Source organism: Saccoglossus kowalevskii, chromosome 16, assembly GCF_978046115.1.
Source record: "Saccoglossus kowalevskii chromosome 16, keSacKowa6.1, whole genome shotgun sequence".
Lineage (NCBI taxonomy): Eukaryota > Metazoa > Hemichordata > Enteropneusta > Harrimaniidae > Saccoglossus > Saccoglossus kowalevskii.
Genome location: NC_140656.1, coordinates 27,450,304 through 27,474,466, shown reverse-complemented (window position 1 = coordinate 27,474,466; position 24,163 = coordinate 27,450,304). Strand labels below are relative to the sequence as shown.

The 24,163-nt window shown below is 32.5% G+C and overlaps 2 protein-coding genes across 2 annotated transcripts in view; one reads left to right on the top strand and one right to left on the bottom strand.

Moving 5' to 3' along the window:
* Positions 1-198: 198 nt before the first annotated feature.
* On the bottom strand, positions 199-9,020 carry LOC100378630 (thioredoxin-related transmembrane protein 2-B-like). The gene is made up of 7 exons (XM_002738444.4): positions 8,830-9,020; positions 5,840-6,014; positions 3,699-3,775; positions 3,154-3,260; positions 2,404-2,469; positions 1,365-1,494; positions 199-814 (listed from the first exon to the last, which is right to left on the bottom strand). Exons 1-7 carry the CDS (start codon positions 8,968-8,970, stop codon positions 689-691), a joined length of 822 nt encoding a protein of 273 aa, XP_002738490.1. The 5' UTR covers positions 8,971-9,020; the 3' UTR covers positions 199-688.
* Positions 9,021-9,256: 236 nt separating this feature from the next.
* The window catches only part of LOC102806138 (ribosomal protein S6 kinase-related protein-like), a 35,625-nt gene continuing 20,718 nt past the window's right edge, over positions 9,257-24,163 (top strand). The window contains exon 1 of the mRNA XM_006821058.3: positions 9,257-9,421. Within this exon, the coding sequence (XP_006821121.1) occupies positions 9,374-9,421 (48 nt within the window). The 5' untranslated portion in view covers positions 9,257-9,373. The remainder of the gene's footprint in view (positions 9,422-24,163) is intronic.

The following is a 24,163-nucleotide window of genomic DNA, read 5'->3' as shown; positions in this document are numbered from 1 at the left end:
GGAGAAAGTTTCTGATTAGTGGCATTTCAACACTTCATTCAACACTTGTCGCCTTTCAAACAAAATCAGCATAATTATTTTCAAAAAGTGTGATAAAGGCTTGAAGCAAATGGAATGTTATGTTCGTTGTCCAAAATGTATGCCATGCAACTGCTTACTTTTCTCTTGAACTATCATGAAAATGCATATGAACAATGATTATTCTTGTTAATTTATTTAATATACACTAAAAAGAAAGCTTTTCCTACTCACAGTCCCTCTATACAATATAGTCTAGTGAGGGAATGTTGTCTACTTCAAAAACATAATACACCATTTGGACCACTGAAGACCTCGTCCACAAATGGTGATCCCAACGTGAGTTTCATTGAATTGATTTTATTCAGTGCTTCACATCTTAAAGTTATCACAGAAAATGCAGTGGATGTAGCGATCCTTTAGTCTTAAGATATGCCACTTAGTTACACTTAACAATAAACCAAGCAGTTGTTTTTATATCTTGAAAAAAAACACACTTTTCATATTCACTTAATCACTGATTTTAACAACCAGTCGTCACTATCCAGATTGCATCATATTATATCCGCAATTATAATTAGACTTATGTGTCATTTTAATTATACGGTCAATCTCAATTTCAAGACAAATCCAGTAGTAATTTTTTGTTTTTTCAGACAACCATGAAATTTCAATCATTTTTTTTTTCTTTTTCATCTTTCACAGCATCTGCTTTCTTCTTTGATTTCTTATCTTTACACATTTTCGTTGTTTCCTCATACAATTTGTTCAGGTCAAAGTCATAGACTATACTGTTCTGAAAAATAAATAAAAGGTTTGGTTCACAATTAACTGACTTTGACTGCTAGTACATGTTCAGAACTAGATCAATGAATCAATAAATTCTATTTAATACAAATCCACCAATTAAGTGCTCTTGACCATAATAGCAGTGATGATCCAAACACAGAAAATGTGCTGTAATCAAAAATGCGACTGTGCTCATTTTATCAACATGGAGCACAGTATGAGATATAAGCGGTACAAATCATAAACACTGCTCTTTGATGTACACTACAGTACTTTATCTTGACAAAACACCTTTAACTATGATAAGCTTGACACATAATGTTGACAATTGTTTGAAGCTTGCCTGAAATGTGCAATTGGATTTTTTTAGATCCCTAAAAATTAGTTGCTATCAGTATGTAAACACTGGTTGCTTTCCATGCACACATGTACAGTTCTAGCAACAGTGCTATTATCAACGCAGCCACTATATCATTGGTTATTTCTGATTAAGTGTTAATTATTCGGTTCAAATTAACCAATGACAGAGTCTCTTTCATGGGTTGTTGTTCACTTACCTCACTAAATGAGTATTTCTCAACTCGTCCTTTGTTGTCCCAGACAGGAACTCTCATTTGCGGCTTATTATTATGAAATAATAACAACGTAGGTAATTGTCTGGACATGGCAGACGCATTAACTTTAAACCTAGATGAGAAAAAGACTTAAATAATAAATTGAACAATATGTTGATGATTTGATTTTCTTGTTTTTTTTTCATACTAGGTTAGATAATTAGGCACTAAGATTTTACACCTATCTTCAGTTATTTGCATCTTGGCAGATTCATTAAGGCTTTTGTGATGAGGATATACATTTCTGATGAAACAGTTGGTGGGTGAATTTAAGCACAATTTTATTCAGCCATCAGACATTCTGAGCCATTATTTAATCCATAATCTATGGAGTATACAAAAAGATATATAGTTCTCAGATCAACTGTCTTTTCGTTTCTGATAAAACTTTTTTTTTCATAAAGAATTTTGTTCAAACAATGGATGAGTTTTGAGAACTCCATTTGGTATCACATACATTGCCATCAGAATTCATTTGTGAAATCTTGATATCAATTCATAGATTACAAGAATATCACTGTGGAGGAAAAGGAACCTGTGAAATACTACTGCAGGTAATGAGCTCATAAACAACTACCGGGTAGTTATCTTTTTGAAAGTCACAGCTTATCAGCCATAAATTGTTAAACATCTTTTTATAGTTGTCTAAACCATTTTTCACTGTCCACAGATCAGATGTATCGAAACAATTATGTACTAGGTTTATTTTTAGATGTCGTCTATTATTGTGAGTACTGAAGTCACGGAGACAGTCAATCAGTGATGACAGAGAATTCTGTACCGTCTACATATTCACAAAGCGATTCACCAGAAGATTTTTGAGTACACTGAGAAGGGCATTCTGAGTGACTGGATTCCAGGCTAGTTTATTTTGTGTAAGATGTTCAAGGTGTAATAAAGCAAGCCCATCAAAATCAAGTACTTTGGAATCCAAACACTGTGACATAGCGACTAAAGAACTGATAAATACAAATGTACTTACTTTTCGGCAATTTCGGGTGAACTTCCAGCATTAAATTTACCAAACTTTAAATACTCATTGGAATATCTGTAAAAATGAAAATCAGTCAATAAATATGTTCTGTTCAATTGATCTAATAACTGAGAATAACAGTGTGAGCTATACATAATGGCATTGTGAAGACAAGTTGTGTTGTCACCTAGTTTTTGCCAAAATAAAATGTTGTGTTTCTGATAAACGAATAGGGTGGGTCAAATTTAAATTTCTTTTTACTTCCTTTTCTTTGCGCTTGCTTGATAATTCATAACAAAACCCACATGTTTACACCGAAGTGTCCCCAATTAGGTTATAGTCAGTACATTCTTTTTAAGTCTCAATGAAATCTTGTGCGATTTTGCATCATTTTTTAATTTTTTATCTAAAAGATTTCAGGTAGGCAATACATTTGGGTCAGGTTATCAGAACTAAACATATTTTTTTATTTGACCAAGGTATAAGCTCACAATATTCCTTCACATGCCATTTCAGATAGTGATCATAAGTGGGTATTTTAGATCAAACAAAACTCTATTAAAATTATATTGTTTATTGTATGTTGAAAAATAAATGTATTTGTGTCATATACTAAGTGCCCTGGTTATAGCTATTTGGTTATAGATATTTATTTTGACCAAATTAAAAGACTTTTACAAAAATCTTGCTACAATGCAGTCAATGGACTGTGAATATATTACAAAGTACTTCCAGTTTGATGGAAACAGATTTACTCACTTGACGGAGAGCTCTGCAAATATTGATGAGAATCGAACGCAAGCAGGTGACCAACCAGCGTAGAATTCTACCAACCAATATTTCTTGCGATCTTTTTCCAGTTGTTCCTTTGGGAAAAATGAATTATAAATCAACAGATGACATAGTCCCCCTCTGGATAAACGATAAATCGCCTGGCAAATCAGCAGTATTTACTCTTTCTTTTTTCACGAAATTCTCTATGATACTGTGTGATCACACATCAGGCCAGTGACTGTCCCTTTAACTTTATCATCATTCTATAAGCTGCAGAGGGCGCTACAGTGAAGTGAGATACTATCATTAACACAGCAAGATGCATTTGCCTGTGATGAGACAATGTAGATACTATGGCCATTACTGCCATGACCATATAGGGCAACACTAGATACAATGACTATAAACAGCTACACTAGACATTATGACCATATATGGTCAAACTAGACGCTATATTTCTCATAGACATGCTCCTATGATGTTATATATTGTAGGATCCTGATAGCAAAATAGGGATGCAACCAACCTACCTCAAGCGTGTCTCCACTGAAATATGTTATGCTATCTGGACCAGAGTAAGCTGATTCTGGGAAAATTACAAATATCACTACAAGGAAAAAAATAGATATGAATTGTTTTTAATTTTAAAGAATGTATTAGTGTATACAAATTTGATGAATTTTGTCAATTATAAATGTACAATGGTAAATTATTTCCCATGTGAAAGATGAATACTGTAGAATACTTTATTTTCACTTGGAATTTATTTTCGCTATTTTCGCTGAAGGGATGATTCCGTGAAAATAAAATCCAGCAAATATACTTTTTTTCCTATATTTCACATTAAACTCATCAAAAACCAGTGAAAATAAATTCCATACAAAACCCCCAAAAAGCCTTTTCAGCGAAAATTAATTCCAGCGAAAATAAAGTATTCCACAGTATTTAATTCAAATAGTAATCTGTAACATATGATATGAAGAATCTGATGAATAAAAAAGTACATAACCCCTGAATGTAAAATATTTAATCTATACGGTAATCTTATATATAATCTGTTCATTTGACGTCATCAATATTACCCTCAAATGTGTTGTATCATTTGACACTACTCTGGCAGTAATCACTGTGTCTGATTACGTCAAACTAAGAGATGATATTGTGGGATTATATATTTTCACACGCATATAGTCTGAAAAGATAAGATAAAGATTTGCGAATGTGGATTTTTGTATGTCCAAATACCTTGGTTAAAAACAGGTATAACTAGATGAAGCTGCATTTACAAATCTGCATGTTACAATGGTTATATCGACTTAGACGGCTATTTAGTTAGATTTCCAATCTGGAAATATTGACTTCAGGAAATACGGAAGTGTGTGTGGCATGCTCACTCTCGATGTTATAACTGACGTACCTGGCTAGTATCAGGCAGAATGAACGTTTTTTATTAATTATGTTAGTAAATTTTCTCAAACAAATATTGACAGTGTTCTGTTTATGTCATAAACTGTTTTAATTACAATTTGTAACTTTTAGAGCAATTAACAAGGTGAACCTGAGAAAAGATCATTAACTAATTTGCCCATTAGTGAGCCCATGTTCAAAAAGGGTTGTATAAAATCTATAAATTGCTGACCCAATTCTCACTAATGAATTAATCCAAGGTTAACAGTACAGCACTAGTGACCTATGAACTCTGACCTGTATGGTAAAGGTAAAATTGTTGATACTTATCTTGAGATTGATTGATTTGGATTCAAAATGAATGTACAAGTCACAGAAAAAAATTGAAATAACTAAATGTCAGTATTTTATCTGTCAACTAAAAACAGATAATTTGACGTTGCAAGAGACAAACCATTGAAATTTTAATGAGTCAGAGAAATTTTATAATTGTTTCCACCATTTTGTCAGAAAATGTAGTTTTTACAAAAATTGTAAATTAAATGACAACTTCAGAATAAAAATAAAAAGCCGTCCATGCCCAGATTTTGAAAAACAAACCAGAAAACATTTTTTTCCTGTGACTTTAACAAAATTTTTATAAAAGTTCTGTGAATGCCTGCCCTTAAATTACTTACCCACAGAACGCTATATTCTTGCAAAATTCTTGATGGAAAATTTTTCACAAATGTATTTTTTCAATAGTTTATTTGTTAATTTTAGACATAATTTCCCCAATACCTAACTCTAGATTAGATATGGACGGCTTATTTTTCTGGTCAATACTTAAATCACAAAATACTTCTGCCAGTAAAAATTTAAAGATATATAGAACATTTGTAAAATACACTTTTGGGGGGGGGGGGGAGCCCCAATGTCATGTGATTTTAAAATTATATCTTTCTAAGGTTTCTGTTTTAACCTTTTCACCAACACTTCCCTCTTTTTGTCACAAGTTCACAAAATAGTCCCGTTATAGTCTGCAGTTTCCTTCAGAAGATTGGGACAAAAATAGCCAAATTTGTTGGGTAAAAACTGAAAACTAACTTATATTTTGTCTGTTGGCTCCAGAATTAGGGTTGTTAGACTATAACAATAACAATAATACATTGCAACATTTTTGAATAACCTCATTGGGTACTGTGCTCAATGTTTGGCTGGTATGAATAATTGATGATAATAATTAATGTTGTCAAATATTGAATTAAATTGATATTTTCCTTACCAATACAGACTATACCGTATAACGCAGCCCATCTTGGATCTGCTCGTAGGAATAATACACCGTTAGCAATCTTAGCAAATATAAATGATGTGCTGATGTACTGCAACCAATTGTATGTCTTTCGGTTTTTAATAACGATAACACACAATAGAAAAAGGTACAGGTTGGAGTCATCCTGAAAAATAGTAAAAGTTGCATAATAATTAAAATAAGGTAAATTTAGAATCATAATTCATGCAAACTTGTTGAAGAAAAAATTAAAAATATGCAACAGCTTCTATGACCAATAAATCAAGACCACTAGATAGTACAGGGACAGGCAATATTGGGAAACATTAAATGAAATGATAGTTTGTGCAATGTCTATTGGTGTGTTGCCTTCTGGCATAAGCATCTGAGTGCATGCAACAACTGCACATCAAATTTTTCTCCAGTAATTATATCTGTTTGTGATGTACTTTCTCTTGGAATATTCAAATGTAATCTTGCACATTGAACGTCCAAATCCTAAAGGAAAAGTTGTCTGACTATATTCTCTAATGTTTTTTGAATTAATATAATAGATTTAGTGGCAGTAGATATCTTTGGAAATGAGCAGTGTGCCCTCTAAGCTGATACAACACACCACTGATGCACATTTTTGCTGATAGGCAACTAGTTATGCTAATGTGCTTATCATTGACGCAACAGAAAATTATAACTTGATATAGTTATCTTGAAAAGCATCTTATTTTTTCACATCTCACAGTTGTTACAGATACTGATAACTTTAAGATATTCTGATATGTGAAGCAAATGTGTCCGAAGCTGCTATTGAAACTTCGCATTTGGGTTTGCATGCAGTGTGTCTATGTGGTTAACGTTCTAAACGTGCCACGTCGATGCTCGCTGGAAATGCTCTAGGCTGAGTGACATATGAATGCAGATAGAAGGTGTGGCATGTTCGTGAGGAAGTCATAACAGCCACTTCATGCTTACATTTTTATCTGGTGAGAAGTGAAATAACTTGTGCTTGCTCTAAATTTATTCAAATAATTTAATACTCAATAAATTCACACTGCTGAAGGTAACATTCACTGTTCACTGTAACATTATACATGTAATACATGAAATAAAATATTGCATACATATATAGGTGATATATAGGCAAGGAATTTGTGGTACATTGTGGCCATTCCAGGATGTAAACTCGTTCTTACATACAACATTAGTATATCAGGCCCATTTTATATATTTCAATCGTGTGCATGCGACACAAAACTTAATATATTGCCAAATATTTTGATTTCAATTATTTCTATGGGATAACAAATTTAGTATTTTTGGCAATTTTTTAATTCATTATCAGTATCACTGTGTTTAAATTTCCACGAATTAACATTATGGCATTTTACGAATGACAAATAACGGCCAAATAAATACGTGGAATCATTAATTACTAAGTACCTGGCGTAGAATTGGAAATTACTCCAAATAAACAAATGTCCAATTCGGGAACAGGATAATAGTATATTTGGTTATTGATGAATTAGTAGGGCGCCACCAGATGGTCTGGCTTAGCAAGTGAGTCGTGTTTCTCTCAGGAAGTTGACGCTGATTGTGCACAGAGGAAGCCGCTCATCCCACCATTGGATAGCGGCACATGTATGTGGTGTTTACAAATGACGTGCAGAAAATTCGTGGTACATCGTGACCAATAATAAAATGATTGGTTGTCCAACTGTGAGCGTTTCTTTTATTTCTGTGCTAAATGCGCAACACACAAGTCTCGCCATTTATTTTTCATGGTTGTTCGACCATAGTCGTCTGCAAAACCAGTATCGCGAGTTCTAAGCTTGGTTTACTATGTTGGTAAAACCGCGCAAATTCATTTTACTGCCACTTTACAGCGGTTTTCACAAAGACACCAGTTAATTTCGTTACCCAATGGCTGAAGCAGTTTCACATCTATCAGACATGCCCCAAAACAGATGACGAGATTTGACAGGATCGGCAAATGCCCATGCGTATAAAACAGCTGGTACTAATATCGTAATATTCTAATTTCCTTAAACTTATTTTGCACTCGTACAATGCACAATACATATTTGATTAGGTTGGTTGGCCATCAAGTACCATCCTATGGCACCCAATTCATATATCACCAATACCATAGTACAGAGTTATGTTAACATCGAGTCAAAAATAAGACTAATATATTACATTTTTAGTTAATTACTTGTAAGGATGAGATTACATTGTGAAATGGCCACGATGTACCACGGATCGCAAGGGCATCTTCAATATTATGGTCATGACCAACAGCCCAAGCGAAAGCAACAAATATCAGTAGATTCTATACTATGCCCAGAAATTGAATATGCATGCAAGTCAGAATAGCCTATGCAAAGTCTGCTGAAACACAGCCCCTAGAGGGACTGTTGGTGAAAGCAAATTTCCCATTTCTCTGACCAGTTCTAAACATTGTTTATCATTGCATATGTAGAACTTCTGCTTCCTTTATACATTTTATAGTATCTTTTGCAAATGCTTTAGCAAATGAGTGGCTAAAACATTCAGGTAAATTATTAATGTAATAACAAATAGGATTGGTCCAAGGACATTCCCTGGTGAAGTTCAAAATATTAAATATGTGGATATATTCAAAAATAGCCGTAGTTTTGTGGTATTTGGAGCCAAGATTGGATCAGTCACTGTACAGGTCGGGAGTCGACACCGGCTAGTTGTTGTATCACATCATTATATTGTAATTTGCAGTGCATTGCGGTATTAAACTAATTCAACTGGACATTTATTGACAGACTTCTATTTACATGCAACTACACACAGTTGCAATAATATAATTAATCTGGAGGTGAAAATACACCTTTAAAATGAATGACGATCACATTTGCCCTTCCAGAAAAGAAATCTGGCATGACATTTTAATAATAAAAAAGCATATTTTCTTAAATTATGAGAGAAAAAACTGACTCAGTCGTAGAACTTACCCAACTCAATTTGCACTCGTCCCTTGGAAATACGTAATCACATATCGGTGGAGTGAGTTTGAAAAATAAATATGAAAAAGACAAGAAACCGTTAAAAATATAATGAGGACTAAGAAATGTTTTTAAGTCTTTGTCAAACATTGTCGTACTCCACCTGGTCGTACTCGTACATACAAAACAGTGAACCACCACGAACTACTTCCGGGTTATCGGAGACCGGCGATTTTAAGTTGCTGAAGAAACATGCAGACTGTAATATTTTTAAAAACCTCATTAAATATAAATATTGATTAATTTCAAGTCATTTTCTATAAATAGCTACTAAAATATCCAACACCTTGAAAATTGTTTTTAATCTTGAAACAGAAAGCGAAAGTTAAAATGAAGATCTTCGTTTGAGGGCGCGCTGATAAACTCGGGCGGGATCCAAGAGAAAGTCAAAGTGTTTTGATCGTGAACAAAACGTCAGTGAGCTCAGAAATGAATTGCGTGTCGAGGTGACAGCTAGTAGCTCACTTTATACTCTCCATCGCAGCATGAAATTATGGGGAACAGACAAGGCCGTGTCTGGGGATACACAGAGCGGGGGAAGGTAAGACAACATTCTAAGTGGATTTCACAATGCGTGGTGCTGTCAACATTATATTTTGTTATTGCCTGTCTTGTTCGTGTTGTGATTCAATGTATATAACTGTTGCGGTTTCTCACATTAACGCTTCTATATATTTGTAATGATATCCTGTCTGTTAATTTTGTTGACAACATGATTTGCCTTGTTCTTTATTTTTTTTAATTTGAAAAAATCTCGTATATTTTGTAAGGAAAAAAATGAATTTGTGAAATTTCGAAATTCAGAAATATGTGCAAAAAATCTCCGGATCGTCATGCAAACGCTGTTTCATGATCGATACGCTTAAAAAATATCAGTTTGTTTTACGTCTGATTTTATCACATACTGCCATATCAACATACAAAACAGTTAGCATATTCTGATATAACAATAACAATCCCATAACCTTGAACTGTCAATTTATATGTTAAAATTATATGTTAAAAATCAGTACAATAAGACTGACCCTACTTTAAATATATTTATTAAATGTATTGTTATATTTTCTTCATTTGTTTCTTGGCTGGCAGTGAATGCTGGCCTCAGTGCCAAATTACTGATTCCTGCTGTTGTCATCTCTATCTAAAGTAGAGTTGTAATTTGTTTTTAAGTGTACTACTGTTGTACATGTACAGTGACCGTGTATATATAATATATTACTATATATTCAACAATTTACACAAATTTAAAATAAAGCTATTAAATTTTGACAGTTGACCAAAATGATAATTAAAATTAGAGTATGAACTATTACACATACAGCAGTGACAATATTTCATGTTATAATCTGCTTATAAAGAATTACTTCAGTATTATTAAACTATGTAGACTTATTTTGTTTTGTAGAAAAAGTTTCATATAATATGCAAAAATTACAGTCCAGAGTCAAAACAATCCTTTTTCATTTAATATCTCACTGAAAATTATGTTCGTTTTAGCAGCAGTGACATTTACTTACAAAGATTTTTCTCTGTTTTTCTGATTTTTCAAGTGACCTTATTGAAACATTGTCTCTTGTGAAATTAAAGCTCTTTACATCATGCGTGTATGTCACTGACCAATATTTTGAGTAACAATAGAAAGATGCTCTAAGCCTGACTAAAGTTTTCTTTGAATTTTGTAGAGTCACCATTATTTTTTTTTATTTTTTTCATCCATGATATGTAACCATTGTATAAAAAAAAAATTATATTTGAGTAGAGACAATTTTAGAAGCCTTATTGTAAAATGTTGTCTAGATTATTTTGGGATATTGAAATATATTTAGACAAATATGTGGCAAATATTATGCTAAATTTTCTGTTTGATTATCTAGTGATGATAACACAATGATAAAGCATTATTTAATTTTGTGGAGTTTTTGTGGTTAATCTGTCTGTATGTATGTCTGTTCCACCAATATCTCAAGAACCTCTGTTTGAATTTTGATAAAAAATGGAATATAGATATTCTGCATAATAATTAGCCAATTTTCAGCTTTTAGACTGATTTCCTAACAATCGTTCAATATATTTTGACAAAACTTAGTACACAGATACATTAAAATATGGTGGAAATCTGTGTATATTAATTACCTAATTTGCATGATAATTAGCCAATTATTTTCCCAGTGATATGTGGAGAACTGCTGTCAGATTTCAACGAAACATGATACAGATGCATTGTGATACTTTCCATATCCGATTACTTTTCATTTGACATCTGTGAATATTAATTATCTAATTTGCATAAAAATTTGAAGCTTGGAGAATAGGTGCGGACCGTGCCCCAGAACAAATCATAGGCCTGATTAATTTTTGGTTTACACTTGTGCAAATTAATTAAATTGCACAATTCTCCATTTTTAGTAGTTCCACCATGAAACATATATTTTTTATTGGTATTCAGGGATTGTGCATATATAGGGGATAGGTAGGGTTTTCTGTTTGTATTGTGAACTTCAATATTGTGGATCAAATTGCTTTGACAATTGTGATTCTCACACAGCAGAACTATATTTATATCATGTATTCAATTCCTTCATTCAGCACATAGGAGTTCTTTCTTTTTTGATTTTTTTTAAATGCATTCATAAACTGTTTAATACTGCATGTTAATGACCAAATTGGATTGTGATTTATCGTCACCTATAAATGTTGCTTTTTATAAATGTTACGCAACAGTATTTCATAAAACTTGAAGAAAAAAATGGCAGTACGGGTAATACATATATGCAGTGACTGTTATTGTACATACCAAAAAAATCAGTACACATGTGTATTGGAAATTATTTGTGTTTTGTCGACTGAATAGTCTGCTGTACTGTAACAAGATCATTCATTCAGATCATGATAAATCATAATTCAATGTATTTATCAATATATGATATCAAACAGCAGTAATAAACATTACATGATTTCATCCATATTGCATTTTAAAATCTCGATTAGTGATTGACTAGGGTTTTAGTAAAAAAAATTCTGCACTTGAAAAAAAAGTGAAGGAATAATTTTCACAGTAATTCTCACCCCCAGAGTTTCTGTTGGTCAGTCCCTTATGAACATAAATTACCAGCATAAAATATACTTTGTGTAATTTGTTTATCTTTTTCTCCACGCAAAAACACGAGATATATACTGTTTCTGATATTGTTTTTAGTTTTGGATCAAAAGGTTTGTCAATTTTTCATGTGTGAAGGAACAGACTGTACAAAACTATTTTGTAGATGATTACCAAAATGTTGACAATGGCGTTAAAAAAACATCTGTACATATAAACCAACAGTTGCATTTATTGTATGCGCATACACTACAAATAAATTAATTAAGGTATTTTAACACGAAAAATCAAATTTATGATTTAGCTTTTCTGCTTTAGTAAATAACACATCGATTACATCTAATTATTTGCTGTTAGTAGCGCATGCACTTATTATGTAAATGAGGTGTGTCATACATTAATATTCTAGTAAGAATATGTAATTTGGTTTATGGAAATTCTATTTGGGATGTGCTTCTAAAAATAAATAAATAAATGTTGTTTTAGTTGAATGTGTTTTGACAAGTCATGGAAAATAAAAAGTTTTCAATTTATTTATATGTATTTATTTTATGATTTTTTTTTAATAATTTTGAACCAAATGGACATAATTTCCTGTTGGCTACATGTCTTGACCAAAATTTAGAATAAAATCTGAAAAAAATTATGAATTTTTAATTTGTGAATGCCGGTGGCCAAATTTGGTGTTCAAAATATTTCATTATTTAATTATTGAGAGATAAATTCTACGTCTCCTCACATATATACTTCTGAATCATTCTATTATCAATTATTATTGAATTTAGTTTAGTACAGAAAACTGACCGTTACTGGTCTTGATTTCATTAAGTGTGGTCATATTCACCTGGTCATTGTGCAGTTGAACTTGACTTTGCTGTTGTGTGTATATACACATTAACATTAATAATCTTCGGTGAATGTGCTGGTTGGGAATGTAGTGATTAACAGCGTTTGTTTGTCCGTACAGTCATATCAAGAGCAATATTACGGATAGAGACATATTGAAGACATTGTACATGAGATCTGATCAACATATTTAGTATAACCATATTTGGTCATGAGATCTCATTAAAAATGCATAAATTTCATATCTGAAGCACCATTTCAGATATAGGCATTCAACCAGTGCTTTATTGAAAACTCTGCGTACTGTTCTCACCAACATATTTAATTACCATAAACTGTCATGTGACCTCATTAAAAATGCATAACTATCATATCTGGAACACTATAGCAGATTTAGACATATAATCAGTGCTTGTAATAAATATGCCGGGGGATCTGATGTATATGATGACGTTCTTGTTAATATTGCTGTGGGGAATATAATTTAAAAACCACAGTTCTCTGTGTTTTGTGTATAAATTTGTCAGTATTAATTAAGGCAGTGAAAAATAAACAAATTACATAACAAAATTCAGTTACAATTGTGTAGTCTTAAGCATTTGAGCGCAAGGTCAACTTTCAACATTCATCAATTTTAAAATCACATTTTTTTTCTTGAATTTTAAAAAATGTGGATCACAAATTGTTAGTCAAGAAAAAATTACAGACTATTATAGACAAAAATATAATAAGAAATATGAAAGCAAATTTTGCCAGGGAAAAATATGGCACTCAGTATTTCACAAACAACAACAACAAAATTCAAAATAACTGTCACTTACAGAGTTTAAAACAAATTCTGACAATGAATTGGTCTCTATTTATATATATATAGGTTCCTGGCAAAACATGAAATTTTTTATTTAATATTCTTATCATTAATTCTTTGAGACTTAAAACATGTTATTTTTTCTTAAGTGGTGTATGGTGTTTACAAACTTCACAAGAGGTATTTAACATGCTCTGACACCACTATTTATATCTTTTGTGTCATTTTCAGATAATTATGATTTATTGTGTCTGGAATGATGGAAAAATAAATAAAAATAGATCTATTGTAATTGTTTCCATATATATGTTTTCAAAAACTTGTTATCAAGAATATATCAAGTTGGAAATAACATCTATTTTGACTAAATTTAACAAAAAAAGTATTTAAAATTACATACATATCTACAAAATACAAGGAGTCAAAAATTTAACAGGACTACTTTGTTGAAGGTGATGAAAGTAGATCCTGGTTGTGAGATGGTCTTGTAACGCTGATAAGTGACTTCACTGTGCTTCACAACCACTCAGGGACGACATAAACACATAGCTGTGTCTGCAATGAATGTGTGAACATCATCCTGACATGACAGTCTCAGTGCACACTAGGGAGTAAGGTAGTCTATATTCACAATACAATGATGAATACAGTTGACCCCATTATCATCTATGAGACAAACATCTAGTGGTGAAATGAATAGAAATATGACATGATTGCTATTATTCTATTTATCTACAGTTGAAATCATGAGAAAATACTAATCATCTTGCAATCAAGTCAACAAAATAGATATACCAGTAAAGAAGAAATCACAAAATAAATAAATTCTTCAATAAAATTTACTCTTTCATTAATTAAAAGAAAAACAAATTTCATTATTTTTGTATAATTGTCTGTTGTCTTAATCACCTAATTTAATTACTATAAAATACTTCATTTTTGTTTGGAATTAATTTTTCGATATTTTAGCTAAAGGAATGAATCAGTGAAAATAGAAACTAGTGAATATACCGTTTTTCCTATATTTTACATTCAAGATGTCAAAAATCAGTGAAAATAAATTCCATACAAAACACCCAAAACGTCATTTCAGCAAAAATTAATTCCAGCTAAAATAAAGTATTTTACAGTATGTTGAAATACAAGGAATATTAAAATAAAATAAAGCAGAAATGCTAACAAAACCATTTTAAAGAATAAATTGTTATAACGCAATATTTTCAAATAATGAAATCAATATATATTGCATCAGCACATTTTTTTCTTGTTATACATTTACTTATTATATAATATCTACCAGTATAGGATATTCTTTAATAATTTTTTGATATTACTAATTTTGAATAGAACTTAGTAATAACAGCAATAGCAAAACAATGTTGAAAAAAAATGTAAATGTTGATGAATGCCATACAGTTCATATTTAAAAAACAAAACAATATCCTGAATATCAATTGCAAGATCTTTATGTATTTTCATATATATTTAAATTTTGTCTGAGATGACAATGAATGAATGATACGTATTTATTTGTTTGTAAAATTGATGACCCGACTGAAATACACACGTATACATATAGGAAGATGTTCATTAACTACTTATATAAGCAATGGGTTTATAATGACACATTTATGAAGCTTACTGAAATATTACCAAGCAATGAACTATTAATATGTCAATCCTGTATACCATAATGATCGTAAAATAAACAAATTTCTTTATTTTGGAAATAATTAATGTAATGTACTGTAATTGTACTAGGGTAATTCACTATCATTAAAAAAACATACATTCTTGAAATCCAGATAGATTGGGTTACTGTAATGCTCAAAATTCTGAATTAAAAATATATGGTCACCGAACTAATTTTTTTCACAAAATAACCTTGAAAATTGTTCAAAAATGCATGTTTTAAGTAGTTTAACATTGTTTCAGAAACATTCCATCATATTGTAAAATTTTGCCGGTGAGCTATGCTAAAAAAATATATGTAGTATTATGAGGGCTACATATGGCTGTCATGAAAAATTAGAAATTTTTTAATACAAGTATAAATACATGGAATAATGTGTTTACATGTATTTCTAAGAAAAATGTTCCAAAACATTGCTTTTTTTGATTATTTTGTGTATGTTTTCTTGAAAAGACATCATTCTTTCTCTGTGAAAACTTTAAATATAAATGACTTAGGTACATATATGTGAATCATCACACAACAGTTTTTGAATGATTTACTGTGATCAATTTGTCTGTTTTAATGGTAGCAAACTACCTTTATATAATGACTATTATTGATTTTGTAACTATGACAACTAAATGATGATTTGATGTTAAATAAGTCGTTCATGATGTAATGAGCTGCAACTAGTGATTTAGATGCATCATGGAGATTATCCTATTGTCTAATTTTTATAATTTTTTCTAACACAGATTAATGTGTAAGACTAAATGTTTCTGCTTATTTCTCACATTTTTGTGCCTACATCTCAAAAAACAGAATGTACCATAGTAATATTAAAAGATTAGATTTCTTGAATCTGTTGCAAAGTGACAAAGACACTGCATTTCCTGACTAGCAAGGCAGATAAGTGTTACTGCTGGATATTTGAATGCCATTGTTGACTAGGGTTACATTTCCTACTCTAATTCACTAGCCCAAGATTAAGGGGTGAACAAATCTGACTGATGTCTATTGTCACGTAAATTGCATTGGGACTGCTCAAAGATGGTCACTGTAGACAGGTGGTCTTTATATACAGGTCACTTTACATGTAAAATGCATTGGAACTGCTCAAAGATGGTCACTGTAGACAGGTGGTCTTTATATACAGGTCACTTTACATGTAAATTGCATTGGGACTGCTCAAAAATGGTCACTACAGACAGGTGGTCTTTATATACAGGTCACTTTACATGTAAAATGCATTGGGACTGCTCAAAGATGGTCACTGTAGGCAGGTGGTCTTTATATACAGGTCACTTTACATGTAAATTGCATTGGGACTGCTCAAAGTTGGTCAATACAGACAGGTGGTTTTTATATACAGGTCACTTTACATGTAAATTGCATTGGGACTGCTCAAAAATGGTCACTACAGACAGGTGGTCTTTATATACAGGTCACTTTACATGTAAAATGCATTGGGACTGCTCAAAAATGGTCACTACAGACAGGTGGTCGTTATATACAGGTTACTTTACATGTAAATTGCATTGGGACTGCTCAAAAATGGTCACTACAGACAGGTGGTCTTTATATACAGGTCACTTTACATGTAAAATGCATTGGGACTGCTCAAAAATGGTCACTACAGACAGGTGGTCTTTATATACAGGTCACTTTACATGTAAAATGCATTGGGACTGCTCAAAGATGGTCACTGTAGGCAGGTGGTCTTTATATACAGGTCACTTTACATGTAAATTGCATTGGGACTGCTCAAAGTTGGTCACTACAGACAGGTGGTTTTTATATACAGGTCACTTTACATGTAAAATGCATTGGGACTGCTCAAAAATGGTCACTACAGACAGGTGGTCGTTATATACAGGTTACTTTACATGTAAATTGCATTGGGACTGCTCAAAAATGGTCACTACAGACAGGTGGTCTTTATATACAGGTCACTTTACATGTAAAATGCATTGGGACTGTTCAAAGATGGTCACTGTAGACAGGTGGTCTTTATATACAGGTCACTTTACATGTAAAATGCATTGGGACTGCTCAAAGATGGTCACTGTAGGCAGGTGGTCTTTATATACAGGTCACTTTACATGTAAATTGCATTGGGACTGCTCAAAGATGGTCACTGTAGGCAGGTGGTCTTTATATACAGGTCACTTTACATGTAAAATGCATTGGGACTGCTCAAAGATGGTCACTGTAGACAGGTGGTTTTTATATACAGGTCACTTTACATGTAAAATGCATTGGGACTGCTCAAAGATGGTCACTGTAGGCAGGTGGTCTTTATATACAGGTCACTTTACATGTAAATTGCATTGGGACTGCTCAAAGATGGTCACTGTAGGCAGGTGGTCTTTATATACAGGTCACTTTACATGTAAATTGCATTGGGACTGCTCAAAAATGGTCACTACAGACAGGTGGTCTTTATATACAGGTCACTTTACATGTAAAATGCATTGGGACTGCTCAAAGATGGTCACTGTAGGCAGGTGGTCTTTATATACAGGTCACTTTACATGTAAATTGCATTGGGACTGCTCAAAGTTGGTCACTACAGACAGGTGGTTTTTATATACAGGTCACTTTACATGTAAATTGCATTGCGACTGCTCAAAAATGGTCACTACAGACAGGTGGTCTTTATATACAGGTCACTTTACATGTAAAATGCATTGGGACTGCTCAAAAATGGTCACTACAGACAGGTGGTCGTTATATACAGGTTACTTTACATGTAAATTGCATTGGGACTGCTCAAAAATGGTCACTACAGACAGGTGGTCTTTATATACAGGTCACTTTACATGTAAAATGCATTGGGACTGTTCAAAGATGGTCACTGTAGACAGGTGGTCTTTATATACAGGTCACTTTACATGTAAAATGCATTGGGACTGCTCAAAGATGGTCACTGTAGGCAGGTGTTCTTTATATACAGGTCACTTTACATGTAAATTGCATTGGGACTGCTCAAAGATGGTCACTGTAGGCAGGTGGTCTTTATATACAGGTCACTTTACATGTAAAATGCATTGGGACTGCTCAAAGATGGTCACTGTAGACAGGTGGTTTTTATATACAGGTCACTTTACATGTAAAATGCATTGGGACTGCTCAAAGATGGTCACTGTAGGCAGGTGGTCTTTATATACAGGTCACTTTACATGTAAAATGCATTGGGACTGCTCAAAGATGGTCACTGTAGGCAGGTGGTCTTTATATACAGGTCACTTTACATGTAAAATGCATTGGGACTGCTCAAAGATGGTCACTGTAGGCAGGTGGTCTTTATATACAGGTCACTTTACATGTAAATTGCATTGGGACTGCTCAAAGATGGTCACTGTAGACAGGTGGTTTTTATATACAGGTCACTTTACATGTAAAATGCATTGGGACTGCTCAAAGATGGTCACTGTAGACAGGTGGTTTTTATATACAGGTCACTTTACATGTAAATTGCTTTGGAACTGCTCAAAGATGGTCACTACAGGCATATATGGTCTTTATATACAGGTCACTTTACATGTAAATTGCATTTGGACTGCTCAAAGGTGGTCACTATACACAGGTGGTCTTTATATACAGGTCACTTTACATATAAATTGCATTTGGACTGCTCAAAGATGATCACTGTCGACATGTGGTCTTTATATACAGGTCACTTTACATGTAAAACGCATTGGGACTGTTCAAAGATGGTCACTGTAGACAGGTGGTTTTTATATACAGGTCACTTTACATGTAAAATGCATTGGGACTGCTCAAAGATGGTCACTGTAGGCAGGTGGTCTTTATATACAGGTCACTTTACATGTAAATTGCATTGGAACTGCTCAAAGATGGTCACTACAGGCATATATGGTCTTTATATACAGGTCACTTTACATGTAAATTGCATTTGGACAGCTCAAAGGTGGTCACTATACACAGGTGGTCTTTATATACAGGTCACTTTACATATAAATTGCATTTGGACTGCTCAAAGATGATCACTGTCGACATGTGGGGTTTATATACAGGTCACTTTACATGTAAAACGCATTGAGACTGTTCAAAGATGGTCACTGTAGACAGGTGGTTTTTATATACAGGTCACTTTACATGTAAAATGCATTGGGACTGCTCAAAGATGGTCACTGTAGGCAGGTGGTCTTTATATACAGGTCACTTTACATGTAAATTGCATTGGGACTGCTCAAAGATGGTCACTGTAGACAGGTGGTCTTTATACACAGGTCACTTTACATGTAAAATGCATTGGGACTGCTCAAAGATGGTCACTGTAGGCAGGTGGTCTTTATATACAGGTCACTTTACATGTAAAATGCATTGGGACTGCTCAAAGATGGTCACTGTGGGCAGGTGGTCTTTATATACAGGTCACTTTACATGTAAAATGCATTGGGACTGCTCAAAGATGGTCACTATAGGCAGGTGGTCTTTATATACAGGTCACTTTACAAGTAAAATGCATTGGGACTGCTCAAAGATGGTCACTGTAGGCAGGTGGTCGTTATACACAGGTCTCTTTACATGTAAATTGCATTTGGACTGCTCAAAGATGGTCACTGTAGGCAGGTGGTCTTTATATACAGGTCACTTTACATGTAAAATGCATTGGGACTGCTCAAAGATGGTCACTGTCGACAGGTGGTCTTTATATACAGGTCACTTTACATATAAATTGCATTTGGACTGCTCAAAAGTTGTCAATATGGACAGATGGTCTCTGCATGAAGGTGACAATCTACACAGGTTTGACTAGCACATAAATACAACCAAGAGATACGAGTCCTCATGGACTAGCTAGTGTTAAATCAATGCATACGTGTACATGCAGAAGACAATTAGATGTAATTTGTAACCTCTGTAGGAATATTCTTCATGAATTACCTCACAACTCATTCGTAATAGGCCATATAGCAAAAATAATGAATTTTCCAAAACTCAACTCTACCTTTATTGTGCATTCTAACCTTGTATTTTTTTTATGGCTAAACTGGAAAGTGGCCACATGAGAAAACTCGCATACTCCCTGTTTCTAGCCACATTCTAGAAAAATTCCTCCAAAATTGTTGCTTTGTAAGATGAGATTTGTAATATGATTGTATTTACCTACTCTATTTTTGTTTTTAATTGTTATCAGAAACATACTATTATTTTACTGTTTTCTGTGAGTCATTTATTTTTATTTTTAGAAAAGAAAGAAATAACATGGACAATATTCACTCAAAATCTGGAACAGAACCACACATAAACAAAATAACCAAAAATTGCATTTATTCTTTACTGTATTGTTAAAGCAGCAGGGTTGTCACCTGCGCATGCGCGGGAATTTAGTTCCAAGCGACGATAACAACACGCGCTAAAAATGCAAAGGCTCATGGGTAGACGTTTGTTTGTAAACAATGACAGACTATGGCCATCTGACGCATGCACAGCTAGGTGACAACTCCCCCGCTTTAAATATAACTTATTTTGTTTATATAGACATACTAATAGGGCAAATATGGTATTTTTATAATATCAAAAATATAATGGGAAATTATTTTAGTATGTACGCAACAGATCTTGCTAAACATTTCCACATATCTCAATATTCGTTGAATGCTCAGCCAAGCAAAAACTAATTTGAGAGACATGAAAATTTAAAGCATGTAGTAAAGAGAATGCACTTATTACTTTCTTAAAGATTAATTTCATAAATATGTATACTTTTACAAATATCATTGGGTTCAAGGGTCATTGAAGGTCATTGACCTTCTAAGGCAAAATTACTGAGATACCTCTGTGTACATTGTAGACATTTTCGTAATTTTCTATCTGCCAGTATTTGATTGAAATGTCTTCAGATTTTAAAGTTCTTTAAAAGTTTTGAAACTTTGTTGCAGTTTTTCAGCTTATTCCTTTGAAAATATGCAATTTAAATCTTCCAAACAATGCGTTGTTTGTTTCGACTTCAATCATACATACAAGAGACATACCGGTATGTGCGAATCGTACAAAAGATTTTTCAATTAACATATTATATATTTATGAACACTCGAGCAGCCCCCCGAGGGGATTGTAATCATTACATATATAGAAAGAAAAAAACAGCTAAAAAAAACAACTAAGAAACTATCAAGCAATGAGACGAAATATTTTCACAACTACTTTTGATAGATAATATCATGTCATGTAAAATCAATACAGACAACATTATTATATGTACCGGTATTATAGAACCTTAAAGTCTAGAAAAGAAAATATTCTATTGCAGTATGAATTTAAAAAAAAACAATATATTTTAAACATTTGTTACCGTCTATTGAGCAAGGAGAGATTGTTTGATATGGTTTAATTTCAAGCCTCAGGCTTGTGAAATGAAGATACTATATCTTGTAATTACACGGTCTCTTGATTTAACTTCACATCATATATTGAGTTTGTGATCTTGCAATCAGAATTGTTTTTCTTTTAGAGCCAAGCTTATTTTTAGCATAGCATTTTTCACATTCTATTTTTCCCGTATCTGAGTTTTGAAGGACCTGTTGCAATCAGCTGAATTCACTTGTTTTGCAAGTGTTATGGGCAAATAAAAAATGGCATGTTTCTTTATCGTTTGAGTTCCATTTTGAAGCCACATTTGCATGCAACTTTCTCAGTGACCTCACCAAGCTGCTTTACACTGAGATATCATTAATAATAACAAAAATAACTTGACTCTCCTTGAGTTCTATATTTCCTTAGAGGAAACACTCATGTACATGTATGCCACTGCCTTAAAATGGGTTAACCTTCACTTTCTCGTACTCTTATACATTACCTCTTGCTAAAAGAAGTTACGTGTATTGTAAAGATATCATTCCTTGTTCACTGAAGATAGCATGTGTACGAAAGTGGTATTGATTTATTTTTTTAACAATTTGCTCTCCAACAAACATCAATAATGCTTTTTGCACTATTTTACTGCACCATCTTATAAAATTAGTTTATTTGTATCAGATGATCCACTGTTATGCATACTAATTATGTTAATAATATGCAAATAATTCTCTATTTGTACATGTAGGCAGATTTCATATTATAATTCATTTTCCAAATTATACTTTTTACAAATAGTGTAAAAAATGTTTGTCAATCAATTAGATTGTATTCTAATCAATGCATGCTAATAAATTTGGCACTCTCATGCAGATGATATCAATGAGATGCAAATTATTATATGCAAATGATATGCAAAATCTTTCATCAATGATATGTAAATTTTATGCAAATTTTATGCATGGTTTACAATCACATTTTGTTAGAAAATCAAAGTGAATGAAAAATTAGGGGCAGGGTTTTATAATAATATGCAAGCTATAAACTCTGTTTTTTGTCACTTCATATTATTGTCTAAGGAAATACTGTAGGATACTTTATTTTCGCTTGGAATTTATTTTCGCTATTTTCGCTGAAGGGATGATTCCGTGAAAATAAAATCCAGCAAATATACTTTTTTTCCTATATTTCACATTAAACTCATCAAAAATCAGTGAAAATAAATTCCAAGCAAAATGCCCAAAAAAGCCTTTTCAGCGAAAATTAATTCCAGCGAAAATAAAGTATTCCACAGTAGCCAGTATTCACTAGGTTGCCTGGAACTGACGGACTTACTCTAAACTAATAAACATGTTATATATCCTCTAAAACATATTGCTATCAGGTTTTAATTGGATCCAGATCTGGTAGCTGCTGTTAATGCCAAATAGTGAACCTTATCATAGTGGTTCACATTCCTTGAAATTAGGTTGAAACAAACCCAGTGAGAAAATCTATATGGTTGTAATAAACTACTGTAATAATATGACTAATTTTGACTGATATTGCATTTATTATCATTATGTTATTTTTTTAGCTCCCAATTGCACAATTGAAGCACACAAGAGAAATAATGAGTTTGGTGTTTCTGTATGTGTGTCTGTCCGAGTAAATTTATAAGTATAAGTAAAATTTAAAGTGGATTTAGTACATTAATTTAGTACATTATAGATAGGTACGGGTAATGTCCAATAATGGTTAGTATTGGAGATATGACCATGCATGTTAAGTAGCTAATTTACATATTGTCTCATTTCAGCCTGTGTGGCAAAATCTAAAAAACTTCAGAATGTATTATGATCAAATTTGCTAGATGTTTCTCATTTTAAGCAATTTTATATCTTAATACTTTATTACTGTACACTAAAAGAAAATTTATTTCTTAAGATAAAACATTATTATTATATTGGCACTGAACATCAGCTGGCTAATCTCTAATGCCATTTCATTTCCTAGATATTTTTTTATAAAACATCAATGATTGCATATATTCCCTTGTATTCACACAAGAGCTTTATAGAGTTTAACTTTATTTTTACTAAAATATGTGTAACCCTTTTAATGCCAATGTCAAGTTCTGACACCATTAACAAATTGAACTTTTTTAAAAATTCAAAGGCAAAGTGTCCATTTGATTCAAAATTAACAAAAGGAATTGTAGAAAATTTTAATACATTAAAATTTTTGAAATGTTACTATAAGATTTTGGCGGGGAAAATGATAACATTCAAAGTGTTAAACAACAGCATGTATATTGTATATTTTTGTTCTTTTATCACATAACATGTAAAACATGATAATTTTTTCTCACAATTTTTTTAATCAATAATGATGATGATTAAGTGGCTAAGTGGCACACGATCATCATTATTTTACTCAGGTATAGTAAAACCTCACCTGTCTATACTGAACCCTTCATAAACTGGAGACCTATCTATACTGAACCCTTCATAAACTGGAGACCTGTCTATACTGAACCCTTCATAAACTG

Excerpts from the sequence above, each read along its gene's own strand:
- LOC100378630 (XM_002738444.4), bottom strand. The coding sequence starts at position 8,970 with ATGTTTGACAAAGACTTAAAAACATTTCTTAGTCCTCATTATATTTTT. Across the intron at positions 3,261-3,698 it reads TCAGTGGAGACACGCTTGAG|GAACAACTGGAAAAAGATCG; the intron begins GTAGGTTGGTTG and ends TTTTTCCCAAAG. Across the intron at positions 815-1,364 it reads AGAAATACTCATTTAGTGAG|AACAGTATAGTCTATGACTT; the intron begins GTAAGTGAACAA and ends TTTATTTTTCAG.